Source organism: Oreochromis niloticus, linkage group LG18 (assembly GCF_001858045.2).
Source record: "Oreochromis niloticus isolate F11D_XX linkage group LG18, O_niloticus_UMD_NMBU, whole genome shotgun sequence".
Taxonomy (NCBI): domain Eukaryota; kingdom Metazoa; phylum Chordata; class Actinopteri; order Cichliformes; family Cichlidae; genus Oreochromis; species Oreochromis niloticus.
The window spans coordinates 38,516,202-38,531,722 of record NC_031982.2 but is presented as its reverse complement, the minus strand read 5'-3'; the positions used below and the strand labels follow the sequence as shown (position 1 = coordinate 38,531,722).

At 42.6% G+C, this 15,521-nt stretch overlaps 1 protein-coding gene, 2 long non-coding RNA genes and 1 gene segment (V, D, J or C); 1 reads left to right on the top strand and 3 right to left on the bottom strand.

Annotated features, from left to right (window-relative positions):
- The window catches only part of LOC102080905 (zinc finger protein 260), a 203,771-nt gene that overhangs the window by 35,596 nt on the left and 152,654 nt on the right, over positions 1-15,521 (bottom strand). The window lies entirely within an intron of this gene.
- On the top strand, positions 258-924 carry LOC112842858 (T cell receptor alpha variable 3-like). The segment is given in 2 exon segments: positions 258-445; positions 530-924. Coding segments are annotated over 2 exon segments (435 nt in total).
- On the bottom strand, positions 7,459-8,233 carry LOC112841734 (uncharacterized). The gene is made up of 2 exons (XR_003214882.1): positions 7,950-8,233; positions 7,459-7,549 (listed from the first exon to the last, which is right to left on the bottom strand). It is a non-coding gene; the product is annotated as an uncharacterized LOC112841734 (long non-coding RNA).
- LOC109195416 (uncharacterized) lies at positions 8,878-9,924 on the bottom strand. Its single transcript, XR_002057033.2, has 3 exons — positions 9,889-9,924; positions 9,491-9,736; positions 8,878-9,277 (listed from the first exon to the last, which is right to left on the bottom strand). It is a non-coding gene; the product is annotated as an uncharacterized LOC109195416 (long non-coding RNA).

The following is a 15,521-nucleotide window of genomic DNA, read 5'->3' as shown; positions in this document are numbered from 1 at the left end:
GGAGATGCAGACAGACCTCCTCCTAATTTTAAAGTGGCCACGTCAATAATTCTCCAGTTTTCTGAAGATTTTTTGTTCAGAAGATGTTTTTGTTTCGACTTTGATTTTTTCAGCCACTTAACAGTGAATAATTAATCATCCATCCATTTTAGGTTTATCCAATTCAGTGATGCAGGGAAGCTGGAGCCTGATGAAATATGAGCTCCCACCTGAAAGTGAAAATGCTGCTACTAGTGTGTAAAGCAGGAAGAGAGAGAAGTTCAAATCCAGATCAGAGAGGAGGAGGAGAGATTCAGGGAGGAGCTGAGCTGTTACTGAACTAGAAGAGAGAGAAACCTCCACATTCAACAGAGTTCAGCACACAAACCATAAACTTTACCTTCATTCAACATGTTGTCTTTGGACTATTATGCACTTTCTTTACTGATTCTCACCATTCTAACAGGTACGTTACAATCTGTGTGTTTAAAGAAATACATTTGAATTGTGATGATTTATAAAAGTATCAAATATGTTTCTGTTCCTTTAGGTGTCAGCTGTGAAGATCTCACTCCAACCAACAAAGAAGTGTTCAGTGTAGAAGGCAGCACTGTTACTCTGTCCCATAAATACTCCAGAGAAGCATCTGGAAATGATTATTTCTACTGGTATCGACAATATCCTGGAAAACCACCAGAGTTCCAGATCTCTCACTCAGGGACAGGAATGACAATGTCAGATCCAGTCCCTGGAATAAATTTTAATGTGAGTGAAGATAAAACACTGATGACTCTTCAGATCTCCTCTGCTGCAGTGACAGACTCTGCTGTGTACTACTGTGCTGTGAGGCCCACAGTGACAGGAAACACCAAAACTCTGTACAAAAACCTTTGGAGCAAAGACAACGGAATACTCCACAACATCCACTAGAGGGAGACACACACTGTTACACTTCTCTGGTTTGTTAGGATTCAGGAGGTTTTCAGTCTTGTTTAAGAGGTTTAAAGTTCACTGCACTCAGAAAAATAAAGGTGCCAACTGGAACCAAAATTGGTTCTTTAGACTGATGTCATAGAAGAACCTTTTTTGGTGCCACAAAGAATCTTTCCATCAATGGGTCTTTGTAGAACCATTTCTTTCAGTGGTTCATTGAAGAACCTTTAAAGGTGCCCCAAAGAACCATCAAGAAATGGTTCTTTGGGGCACCTTTAATGGTTTTTCAAAGAACCATTTTTAAAAGGGTCCTTCAAATGGTTCTTTAAAAAAAAACATTTTAAAGAACCTTTTTTGAGTGGTTCTTTAAAGAACCATTTTAAATCTTTCAAAATAAAATGTATCATAAATTGAATTTGAGTAGGGTAAAATAAATACAAGCACATAGACATATATTAATGGTTTATTGCCATTTCGTAATATACCAAAAGACAAAAAGGCATTTTAACCCTCAGCACCACATCACGACTAATACATGTCGCATATTAGTCATTTAAAGAATCAGAATCAGAAAGGGTTTTATTGCCAAATGTTGAGCAGGTTTACAACATTAGGAAATTGCTGCGGTACTTAGTGCAAACATACTGTCATATAACGCTTAAATAAACATAAAAATCAAAATTAAAAGTGCTAAGTAGAAAGATATATACATGAGTGCAGGTGGTGATCAGTGCCAAACATGGAATGATGCAGTGAACACAGTATAGGGTCATGTGTTAATGGTGGGAACAGTCATGTGGTTATTGTTCATGAGTCCAACAGCAGAGGGGAAGAAACTGTTCTTATGGCGAGAGGTTCTGGTGCGAATGGACCGGAGCCTCCTGCCTGAGGGGAGCAGGTCAAACAGACTGTGTCCAGGGTGAGAAGGGTCAGCTGTGATCCGAGCTGCACGCCCCAGTGTCCTGGAGGTGTACAGGTCCTGTAGAGATGGGAGTCTGCAGCCAATCACCTTCTCAGCAGAGCGCACAACACGCTGCAGTCTCTGCTTGTCCTTGATAGTGGCTCCAGTGTACCACACGGTGATGGAGAAGGTGAGGATGGACTCGATGATTGCAGTGTAGAATTGCATCATCGTCCGTGTTGGCAGGTTGAATTTCTTCAGCTGAGTCAGGAAGTACATCCTCTGCTGGGCTTTCTTTATGACGGAGGTGATGGTGGGCTCCCACTTCAGGTCCTGGGTGGTGGTGGTACCCAGGAAGCAGAATGAGTCCACAGAGGTGATGAGGGTGTCAGTCAGCATGATGGGGGGGGAGTGGGGTTGTGTGCTTCCTGAAGTCCACAATAATCTCCACTATCTTCTGGGCATTCAGCACCAGGTTGTTGTGGCTGCATCAGGACACCAGACGTTCAACCTCCCTCCTGTAGGCAGACTCATCCCCGTCCGAGATGAGTCCAATAACGGTGGTGTCATCTGCAAACTTGATTAGCTTGACAGACTGGTGGGTGGAGGTGCAGCAGTTGGTGTACAGGGAGAAGAGCAGAGGAGAAAGAACACAGCCCTGAGGGGAGCCGGTGCTGATGGTCCGGGAGTCCGAGACATTCTTTCCCAGCCTCATATGCTGCTTCCTGTCCGTCAGAAAGTCAGTGATCCACCGGCAGATGGGATCAGGCACATTCATCTGGGAAAGCTTGCCTTGGAGATGATCTGGAAGGATGGTGTTGAAGGCAGAGCTGAAGTCCACAAACAGGATCCTGGCGTAGGTTCCTGGGGAGTCCAGATGATGCAGGATGAAGTGTAGAGAAATGTTGATAGCGTCGTCTACAGACCTGTTGGCTCTGTATGCAAACTGCAGGGGGTCCAGGAGGGGGGCCGTGAGGGTCTTGAGGTAGGAGAGAACCAGGCGCTCAAATGACTTCATGACCACAGATGTCAGAGCCACAGGTCTGTATTCATTTAGTCCAGTGATCCTTGGTTTCTTGGGGACAGGGATTATGGTACAGGACTTGAAGCAGGCAGGCACATGACATGCCTGCAGTGAGGAGTTGAAAATGCCAGAAAACACTGGGGACAGCTCGTTTGCACAGTGTCTGAGGGTGGCAGGAGACACACCGTCTGGGCCAGGAGCTTTCCGAGCATTCAGACTCTTAAACTGCTTCCTCACATCTGCTTCATGAATATGAAGGGTTGTAGTGGGAGAAGGTGGTGTGAAATCCTCCTTGGTGTGGGGTGTGGAGGGGGGTGTTGTAGGTGAAGTGTTTGATGGTGGTGTTGGCTCTATGGAGGGGGGAGAGGTGGGGGAATGAGTGTCCAAAGTGTCTCTATTGTTGGGGCTGTTGGAGGTGTGAAGGCTGCTTGATGGCTCGTCAAAACGGCAGTAAAAGTCGTTAAGGGTGTTGGCCAAGAGCAAGTCATCAGTGTAGGGGTTTTAGGCTTGTAGTTGGTGATATAGGGCTTTGGAGTTGACGTCACGCCGCAGTGCATTGTGGGATCGCCATGACAGAAGGCCACAAATCAAAATAAACACACTGTGTTGGAAGCAGGACTGTCAGAACCATGCTTAAAATCAGCGCAAAAGACAAAGGGCTGTATCGCGACTGATTGCGCCCAGACGCCAAGAGACGGTACTTGGAAAAAATAGCGTGCATCGGTAATGTGGACCCGTATGAAACAAGGCAGTGGAGCGGAAACCCAGCCAGCCTACCGCCGTTGTCCTATCCCGATATTTTCGCGTACCTTGTCTGTGGAGTCAGCGCATACACGGCAAATTATTTTCGGAATTATAAATTCCTGGAGGCGCACATCTAATTCACAAACGGTTGGGTACAAGATTTGGCCGTTTTTAAGTCTCCACGTTGTGAGTACGTTGACCATATGACCAAGATACAGCCAGAGGTTGCACATAACATTGACTTCTCCTCAGCAGAATGATGAATGATTCACGATTGATGCCAGCTGTGCGTTGCCATGTAAATAGTTTGCATTTCATGTGTGTGTACTTGCTAAGTACATGTGAACAGATCTTGAATAAAAAAAATAAAATAAACATACTTTTCATTTCTGTTTTATTGAAACCACTTTACAGAAAGTACAATTATTTACAATGAACTGTACATGCAACACAGCAGTTTTATGAATATTCAACAAGAGCAAGTTTCATTTGGCCCTGGTTTGACAACCACACTGGGGCACATATTCACCAAAACACAGCACACCTTAACATTCTTATCAAGCAGTGTTGTGTCTTCACCCTCACATGATATGAGTAACTCCTGTCCACAGCCTTCATGACATGGTGATTTTGTTGTTGGTCTTCTGTCAGATCTTCATCTATTACTTCTGCACGGGGCACACCTTCATACTCTGCAGCTGCATAATGAAAGCATGTAAGATAAAATTAGTGCATACACATAAGGTAAATGTACACCAGTATTCCAGGTGCGTGATTCATCTGAAAGTTATGTGCAGATTAGCGTACAATGAGCGCAATTTTGTATGTTTTTTGGGCGGGGGTTACCTCCGCTGGGTGCTCTTTTTCGCTTTTGTTGCACTCGCCTTGCGTGCCGGTCCGAGTTTGACCGCTGCAATCCAAGCCTGACGTCTTCGTTTAGTAATATCGGATATATGAGATCCCTCCTGTTGCCTCCATGAAGGGAAACGATGAAAAGAGAGCCCATTTCCCAGCTTCTTGCCTTCCCTATCGTGTGATCTAACGTTGCAACCGACAACACAGTACGTACGAACCATAGCTGATGCTTCCGTGTGCTTCGTTTGGCCTACTGTCATGGCGGGAGGGGGCGTGGCCCCCCTCCTGTGACATCACGCTCCAAAGCCCTATTCCTAAAACTTTTCCAGACAGAGGCCGAGTCATTCTCTGAGATCTGCTGCTGCATCTTCTCAGAGTGCTGATGTTTAGCAATGTCCACTTCTTTAGTGAACCTGTACTTGGCCTCTCTGTAGCAGTCCCTGTCTCCGCTTCTGAACGCCTTTCTCTTTTCCAGCCACAGCTTTTTGAGTTTAGGAGTAAACCAGGGTTTGTCATTTAAACAGTCATAATTAAACATTTTTACTATACTATAAATAAATATATATATGAATACTATATCTATAGATAACACAACAATTAATACATGTATTGTTTAATTAATAAAACATCAGAAAGTGATAAAACACATTAGAAATAGCAATTGCTTCATAACAGACCAATAAATCAAGACATTTTCATCAGCAGATGTTTGCATGTTCAGTAAAAATATTTCAACAACAAGTTTTTGATTAAAATGATCAATGAACTTCAGCCTTACCTTGTGTAAGGTATGTTTCATTTTGGACTCATGGTTCTTTGTTTGTCCAGTTTAGGACAATGTCTCTGACGTATGTATCATATCAAATATATGTCATATCAAAACAACCCCACACCTGCAGTTGTTTCAGTTTTTCACAGGTGTTTCCTGTCAGCTGGTCAGCCTCACTCAGGTGGACATCCATATCAGCCAACCAAACAACAAGCTCCTCCCTTTGTGCTTCAAATCCCTCCCACTCTGAGACAAGGAGCTGAGAGAGAGAAAACAAGGGTCAACTATACAGAAAAGAGAAAAGTGAAACCCTTCTCAGAAGGTCTGACTCGCATACCTGCAGTCGAATTGTGATGGACTCCTGTTTGGCGTTCACGTCATCCCAGTGGTGGGATAATGGTGATAAATATACAGATTTGAGTCCGTCTTAGAGATTTGATGTTCATTTACCTGCAGATACACTATACGTGCCTACTTCGTGGTTTTCCACAACGTTTTGCAAATCACTATTTAATACAGAAGTAGGTGAACTACAGGGTGGACCATTTATATGGATACACGGTAAAAACATGGGAATGGTTGGTGATATTAAAGTCCTGTTTGTGGCACATTAGTATATGTGAGGGGGCAAACTCCTCAAGATGGGTGGTGACCATGGTGGCCATTTAGAAGTCGTCCATCTTGGATACAACTTTTGTTTTTTCAATAGGAAGAGGGCCATGTGACACATCAAACTTATTGGTAATGTAACAAGAAAAACAATGGTGTGCTTGGTTTCAACGTATAAGCGTTTTTTCCCTTAGAAAGTTCAAGGCCTGCTGGTCACGCAATCTGTTTGCGCATGCGCATCCCAACGATTGACCCCTCCCCTCCCTTTCGGGAGATTGCCATAGTACGACATTGTAACCACTGACTCATTTAAAATAGTTTAGGACAGCCAAACTACAGACCAGTTGCTAGGTTCGGCAGGGCTACAATAGAAAGCGAGGCGAATACGGAATGAAATGGCTGGAGACAGGAATTTGAGCAGCAACGGTTATTATTTTGCACAAAAATAAAATAAGCAAGACACAAATTCCACATTGACAGTAGTAATGGTAATAATAACAATAACAATAATAAGAAGAATAAGAATAAGCCGGCAACCAAAAATAACCCCAAAAATAGTCCCTTTGAGCTCAATGTTCAATTGTCTTTTTGTCTTTGGTCATTTGTCAAGTCAGAAATTCTTAGTCTAGTTCTTTTTCTCTTTCGTTTGTGGTTTGTGTGTTACCACTTCGAAGTCTCCGTCGAGGAAGAAGAGTGTTAGGGTTCAATGTTGAGAGAAGAATCCATAAATAACCACAGATCCAGGCGTGTGCAATTAGACAGTATTTTAATAAACACATGTGTGAGTCCGACCGCTGTGCAGATTTCAGCGTCGAACTGAACTTACAATCATGAGACAAGGTTTTATATGGGTACAATAACAAAGCCCCCCTCTTTTACAAAAATAGACAATAGTACAGCTTACGTCAATCCAAACCACAAACTGTTCCATGAACCTTTAACATAGCTCTAAAGAACATTGTCTTCGGGTCGGTGCTTCCCCTCTTCGCTGTCGCTTGTCGGGTGCACTTCCTCTAAGTACTTCGGCACACTTCTGCATTTCTGCCCTACCAAAATAGATTTACCATGGTGTGTATGTGTGTGTGTGCGTACACGTGCAAGGGCGCGTGCATGCTGTGTACTGCGTACGTGTCATGACCTCTCACTATTTGTCTGTCTGTACGTGCAGAGTTTGCATCTGCTTTTCTGAACCTTAGTTGACCTTAACTTAAGCAACTTGAATTTTCCCCTATCAGTGATTCCTCTAACTAAGTGTGTGTTAATCAACGATACATGCATAACACCCTGCTCTTTGGCTTGCACTCACTCTGCTTTCGGTTTCACTTCTGCAAAACATGCTCTGCAGACGCGTTTCGTTTCCTCTCTCATTTTGGCACAGAGAGTATTTTCCTGTCTCTGCCCTCTACACAGAGATCATAAAAGCATTAATAACATTTAAATTATAGATTCAACAGAACCATTTAAAATGGTTCTTCTTTGGACCTGTAATAAAGACTAATATAACACCAATATATTTGAACATCTGAATGCATCTGAATGCAACATCACATGAAATGGTAATGATGATTATAAAAATAGCAGCAAATAATAGCAGGAAAATATTTCTATTCCTCTCAAGAGCAAGTTCCTCGGCAAAGTTCAGTCTGGGCTCAGGCTCGCCATCTCCATCCGGAGAGAATCCATCGTAATCCAGAATCTTAGTTCCTTCCACACCAACAAGGGGAAAAAACCTAGCCTGCACAACAATATTAACATTATTGCACACAGCCAGCTCCGTTTCTTCTCTCGTATCACAGCTATAGCTTCAGTTCTTTATCTTTTCCACAGTAATACACTACATGCATGCTTTGAATATATCTCTCGTTGTACATGAAATTATTTTAACCATGTAAAACAACAAATGAATTTCTCGTTCTCTTTTTAACCATGAAATTGTGATTAATAGGTATAAACAGCAAGATAATAGATTTTTCCAATCATCCTCCAAGTATACTAAACAAATTCTACCACAAACAGCATTTCCATCGTTTTTTAAACAGCAAATTACCACTCGCGAATCGGTATGAACAGAAGAAACAACTTTTAGCAACAGACTAACACATTATTATTTTTCCAAACACATGGGCTCAACTCACCAAAATGATATAAAATTCCGCACGAGCTATCCGTGGCCTGTCTCATCTACTTCCACGTGCGAAAAGACCTAGCTCATGTGAAATGATGGTCTGGTGTTTTGGAAGACGGGGCTAAAACCACCTTCAACCAATGAAAAAGGCATTTATCCCTTGTGATCCGGCAACAGGAAAAATAAAGTTTGCTGGAGGATCACACTTCCTTTTTTTCAAAATAAATGTTGCTTTTCAAAATAAAAGAATGAAAATACATTTATACAAATAAAGTGAAAACAAGAAAGAATAACAAAGGCAGTTTTCTCTACCGGGTTACAACATGTTCTAACGTCACTCTCTCTCTCTCTCCCTGTCATTTATTTGGCTCGAAACACATATTAGCAAATTGCTCAGTGATGAACAAGTACTGAGATCATTTACCTAAGCAGTGTGCTTTGTCAAAACTAAGTAAGCGTGTCGGTAATGAACACATAAGTGTGTTCATTACATTGACATTCTGTTGTGAAATTGTTATTTACTTGTATTTTATAATTTGACTTTACATACTGCTGGGTGGTTTGTAAAGTTTACAATAACTAGTATTATCATTATGCTATATTTTCTAATATATATATAATAATCTCAAAAGTAATGCCTTGAAGCAGAAAATAGTAATACTTTATTAAAATTTAAAACTAAAGTACAGTATTTGAATGTGTGTATTGTGTCTACTGTTTGTTAACTCACCATATTCATAAACATCTTAATAATAAATTCCATATTCTATTACCACATTATTTGTGATCAATGAGTTTGCGGGGTTAGGGGTGTTGGGGGTAGGGTTTTTAGGCTTTGGCCCCCACCCCTGCCACCAGTATATTTTTAAGCAATTATTTCTAACTTTTATTTGAATATTCAGTTTCCTACCATTTGCTCTTAAGATAGTCAAGAGAAGAAACCTTTATTTGTCACATGCAAGTTGCCCTGCAGCAAAATGGGACTCCCCCCCCCGACCTTACATACACAACACAGACATGACATAGGGAGACAGGTCGGAGAACGGTAGTATTTTGAAAAAACACAGAAATGTACAATACAATCGGCAAGTCGAGGAGGGGGAAAAAAAAAAGAGAACTCTACTCATACTGGGCTCCTATGAGAGGACAGCATGAGAACAGAAAACAAAAAAACTCCTCTGCACAGAGAGCACATAAATGTCCACATCTCAACACCATGAAGCACTTGACAAGCAATAGGGGTGGGTGAGGGGTGAGAAGTAAGCCGATGCACACACAGCCATCCTGCCCTGCAGCTATTCATCCAGCGCTGGGTCCAGACCCGCCGTGTGACTCGGCCTTGGAGATAAGCACACAAAGGCGTTTGGAACCAAGAGTCTAAACACAGTTTGTTATCAGGGGAGAGATTATTTGTTATGTTCAGCTCCAGCCTTGAGACTGCAGCTGGCGCAGATATGGTAGCCGCATGAAATAATGGTGGTGTTCTTTCTTTAGTGCGAACCACTGCATGTCAATTTTACAGTCATCTAATGTCCATCACTGGTTCCTCACCATTCCCGTTGGAGAGCTGTGAGCCTCTCCACGATGTTATCCATCCATACTGAGATGTTATCCAGCTTGCTCATAGAGCATGAGGGTCCAAAACAGCTGTGAGCCTGTCCAAGATGTTGTCAGATGTTATCAGATGTTGTCAGAGTCTCAGTACTCATAGCAGCCGCAAGCCCCTCCAAGATGTCATCCGTGCTGCGTCTAATGAGCCCATTCTGAGAAGCCACGGCTCGCTCCTGTTAAGGTTGGCTGTGTGGCAGGCAGGCAAGGAGGAGTGGTGGACCCAAAATGCAGGACTCAGACTCAAGGGATGAACTCAAAATACTCAGCTTTATTTGCTGGCACGGGAAAACGAGCATACAAAGCAAAGCAAACTAAACTGGGAAACAACATAAACTCACGGGAAACACAGGGAGATCCACACAGCATGAGGGACGACACGACACTGACTCAAAGAAACACAGGGTTTAAGTACACTGGGAAGTAACGAGGGGAATGAGACACAGAGGGAGGGCACAGCTGGGAGAAATCAGAACTAACGAGACAAGGAAAGCAAAACCAGATACACTAACATGAAACACGGACTTTCAAAGTAAAACAGGAAACATAACACAGAGACGCGAACTAAACAAGGGGATACAGCCGACAGGGGAGACAGAGCAACTATAGAACACAGACATAAACCATAAGACGGAACTCTAAGAAAGAAACCAAAGACTAGAAAAGATAAATAATATAATAAACTCAAAAGCCCTGGGTCAACGACCCAGGCATCCTAACAGCTCCATCGTTCTAATCAACATAGCGGGCAGCCTTGTGGGGATCTGAACAGCCATTTCCGCTTTCTTCAGTCTTCGATAAGCCAGGGCCAAGCCAGCGCCGATCAGCAAGAACCCTGTTATCATGGTTCCGAAAAGATGTCTTCAATGCCTTGTCATGGGCTCTCCCGAAACCAGGCTTCTCGTCAAGAGGAGGGTGTCAATTGCATTCAGGGACCAGTTGATCAAATCCATAATTCCTCTTTTAGGTTTTAGAGAACAGACTGTGAGACTCTTCCAGGGTAAAGCGAGAGAAGTAGACAAGACTAGACAGAGACATGAGAAGGCCAAGCAGGAAAGATAAGGGAAGGGAGAGGGAGAAAGTGCGACCGCCTTTGTCAAGAGCCAAACGAGAGGTAAGGGCAATCGCCAGGTAACTGTCCTCCCCCTTCGCACACACACGCACACAAACAAAACACACAGTATAATTCACACCCTCATTATAGTGAATAAATATTTATGCCATTTTACACCATCAAACTTAAATATCTAAGGATTAAGAACCTTTTGTTCTTTAAAGAACCATTTGTAATAGCTAAAGAACCATCAACAAAATAAAAAGGTTCTTTGACATATGATGTTTCTTTAAAGAACCATGAAGACATCTGAAGAACCATTTAAGAACCATAAGACTTTGAAAAGTAATGACAGCTGAAAAATATGATCAGTTTGAGGATATTGGGAAAACTGTTGATGAGTGAAGTCTGATTTCAGACACTAAAGCATCACAGTGAAGTTTTTACTTCTCTGAAAATGAAACAAGTGAAAGATTTTTCATAATAAAGCACAAAGTTCTTCATGATGTAAAAAGAATCCATTAGGTTGTCTTGATGCACGCTCAATCATGCAAGGAAATCACAGAAAGTTGATTCTGTTCATCTGTAGCGTTTTCAGTGAGAGAACTTTTCATCACTGCCCCAGGTGACTTCTTCAGTCTCAGCTTACTTCAGGTTTCCTTATAAACAGTACATTTGCATAATGACCAGCATCCCAGATTAACAGTAAGCTAATGTGTCACCGTGCCACAACAAGCAACTATTCTGCCACCACTTCCCTCTGAGTGCTCCTAAAAATGATTCCAAATTCAATCTTTTCCTTTCAGTCAGGTGTGAGATGGAAACACAGGATCCCTAAGCTTCTATGTTATAAAATCACTTTTAAACCTCATGTTGTACTTTTGTTGTTTGAATTGATTATTTCAGAATCTGAAGTTGTGTAGAAATGGTTCGAAGAGTCCTTCTGAACTTGTGTAAATCTACGTTTGTCCTTCTTTGATCTTCCCTGAGTTCCTTGGACTTTCCCATTGTTCTGAGTATTGGTGGATCCAATGAGGTCTGTCTGACAAATCCTTTTCATGCTGCAAAGAGAAACTACCAGTTCGAGTTGATCACTAATGAGAACTGTGGCCTTGTCAAAGTGAAAGACACTGTAGAACCTTCCGGACCTTTTATTATGTATATATTTAAATGTAAATCTGTTTATTTAAGCCTGTCTGTATACTTTAGAATCTATGTGAATTAGAGAAAATACAAAATAAAGTCAAACTTGTGAAGCCAATTATTGTTTTTAAAGTCAATAAAGGTGAATGGTGAACAATCATTCCACCCTGGAACACTTCAAACAAATCATTAAAACCCAGAATTATCATGACATTCATGCCCATGATGAGATTATATAAACTTCTGACCAACCCACCTCCTACTCTGCTGTGTTTCAAGCTGATTAAAGAGGAGGAAGTTTAAAAGAAGGAGGTGTAACAGAGAAGTGAAGCTACAAACCAAAGAGGAGACACAGAGATTCAGGGAGGAGCTGAGCTGTTACTGAAGAACAGACGAGAGAGAGAAACCTCCACATTCAACAGAGTTCAACACACAGAAGATTCAGTTTTTTCAACATGTTGATGTTGGACTGTTATGAAACTTCTCTGTTAATCATCATGATTCTAACAGGTACATGACAATCTGTCAAAAACTGCTTCATCCCAATGTTTACATGTTATTTATACTTTCTTTGTATACAACACAGCATTTAACAGATTTCTGTTTCTTTAGGTGTCAGCTGTCAACAACTCACTGCAAACAAAACTGAAGAGTCCAGTTTGGAAGGCAGCACAGTTACTCTGTCCTACAGATACTCCAGACAAGTAGCTGGAAATGATTATTTCTTCTGGTATCGACAATATCCTGGAAAACCACCAGAGTTCCTGATCTCTCACTCAGGAACTGGAGTGGAAATATCAGAACCAGTCCCTGAAATAACCTTTAAAGTGAGTGGCGATAAAACACTGATGACTCTTCAGATCTCCTCTGCTGCAGTGACAGACTCTGCTGTGTACTACTGTGCTGTGAGGCCCACAGTGACAGGAAACACCAAAACTCTGTACAAAAACCTTTGGAGCAAAGACAACAGAATACTCCACAACATCCACTAGAGGGAGCCACACACTGTTAAACCTCTGATTCTTGTGTCATTGGACTGATGACAAAGACAACAGAGAAATGAAGCAGTAAAGATCAGAGACAGAGACAGAGCTGCTGTGGAAGCACAAAACTATTTGACTGGCTGAGCTATTAAACTGGCCCCGCCCACTGAACCTGAGCTCATCCAATGACATTATTTGTTGGTCATTGTGCTGCAGTGGAAGAACATTGTTCATGTGCTGTCTGTCTGGCTTTAATAACTCCAAAGACATGTTGCTGCACCTCTTTTTGCTTCTATCTCACATTATAGGTGAGTTTAAGAACAGGGATTAAAGTTTAGTTGAAGCTGCTGCATTAAGCAGATATACAGACTGCATTTCACTACTTTTCTTCTTTCTTTTTCCAGGACTCACAGCTGGAGACTCAATCACTCCTCAACAAACTGAAGTCACAAAAACAGAAGGAAAATCTGTCAAACTCACATGTAGCTATCAGACAACTGCAAGTGGTCCTTGGCTTTATTGGTACAGACATCATTCTGACCTTCAGGCTCCTCAGTTTATACTCAGGAAAGGAGCAAAATCCCAGCGTGGTAATGATTATATTCCTGATGATCGATATGACTCAGAAACATCTTCTACATCAACTGATCTGACCATAACAGCACTAACCCTGGCAGACACAGCTCTCTACTACTGTGCTCTAGAAACACAGTGATACAAAGTGTAGAAGAGGCTGTACAAAAACCTGAACACAGATATCTGACTACTCTTCAAAGAGAAGGGAAGTGGTATTCAAAGCACAGCTTCATATCAGATGGATTCTGCTAATTCCTGTTTTATCAGAGTCACTGTGGTTACAGCTGCTAATGAAACACTGTGGGAGGATTCACATGAGCAGCAAATCCACATCAACCACAAACCAACTGTAGGAACGTTCAGACACAATAAAAACTGTCAAACATCAAAAGCTGCTCATTTACACTATTTTATATTTAGTGGATGAGGACATGCAAAAATGCAGCAGAAGCAAAATAAACAGAGTAACAGAGGTTTATCTCTTTTAGGTAAAATCTCTCACATGAAGCTAAAAGTCCAACCAGGAAGACCATCTCATGCTTATTCCATTTATTCTCTCTGAACTCATCACATCAGATAACGATGCTCTCCTTCAGAGTGTCTAGTCATGAGTTTCATCAACATCCCATCCAGACATTATAAAATCATCAGTAATTTGATTCCAACTGTTGGTAAAAACTGATCTCATAGTAAACTGTAGACCTGGCTTCTGGTTCCGGGTCACTGCTCGTGTGGTCCACCGGCCAGTCAGCGGAGCAGTTTTGCATTCTCTTTCAGTTGTTGTATTTCGCTGTCTATGCGATATATTTATATTCTTTTCCTTTTCCTCATTTTTGTGATTTTTCGGACTTGTTTTCGACACTTTGATATGACCCCAAGGCTCACCTACACCAGGGACCTCCTCATGCAGCTGCGGTGGCAGCGGCAGCTGCAGCCCGGCCTCCGGCTTTTCCGCTCCGCTTCCATGGACTACTTTCCCGAGGAAATACTCCGTGGACACAGAAATCGAAAAACTCACAATAACAAGGCAACCAGGAGGGGATTAAAGAAGAGTGGGGTGAGAGCCAGACTCAAGCGGGAGACACACAAACAACGAGCGCTCCCGTCCATTATCCTGGCTAATGTGCGGTCTCTCTGCTCCCAGCTGGACGAGCTGCAAGCCTGCATCAACTACCTGCATGAGTATAGAACTGCCCCAGTTCTGGCATTCACAGAATCGTGGTTAAACAACAGCGACGACGACAGCGCGCTGCACATTAATGCTTTTCACCACCTCTTCGTATGGACAGAGACTGTGAATGCACCAGGAAGCAACATGGCGGCTTCCTCATGTGTCTGTATGTAAACACATGGGGAGAAGGGAGAGGGAGAAGCTGTGCACTACAGACATCGAGCTTCTGGCTGCTTCCCTGCGCCTCCACTACCTCCCCAGAGAATTCCCACAGCTTTTCATCATCTTGGTTTACATCCACCCCAGAGCTGATGCAGCTAAAGCCACAGAGTACATCACCAACACTCTGTACAAACTGGAACAATTATCACCGGACTCTCCCAAGTTCATCCTGGGTGATTTCAACCACTGTTCCCCTGATAAGTTGCTTAAAGGATGCCAACAGTATGTTACATGCAGCACACGTTAGGGGACTCTGGATAAATGCTATGGCTCTGTACCAGATGCATTTAAAGCCCTACCCCTCCCCCCTCTCGGCTCAGCAGACCACCACACCATCCTGCTGGCCCCTGCTTACACCCCAGTCATCAAGAGGATTAAAAAGGTCACCAAAAACATCAAGCAGTGGACAGAGGAAAGTATCCTCACCCTACAAGGATGTTTCGAAGCCACTGACTGGAGCAGCCTTCTTTCTCCCTCTGATGACATTGACGAACAAGTCGACACGGTGACATCATACATCTCCTTCTGTGTTGACAACATTATCCCCTCAAAAACAGTCTCCATCTACCCCAACAACAAACCCTGGATCACCAAGGAGCTCAAGGAAATCCTTAATTTAAAAAAAGGATGTTCTTCACCGCCTCTGCACTGGACTAAAAGGAGGTCAACAGGGAGGTGAAGAGGGCCATAAAAACTGCTAAACTGGAGTATAAAAACACAGTTGAAAAAAACTTAACCACAGGGGACCTCCACTCAGCCTGGCAGGGCCTCAAAACCATGGCCTCTGTGAATACTGTGGTCACCACCCCCAGAACCATCCAGGTG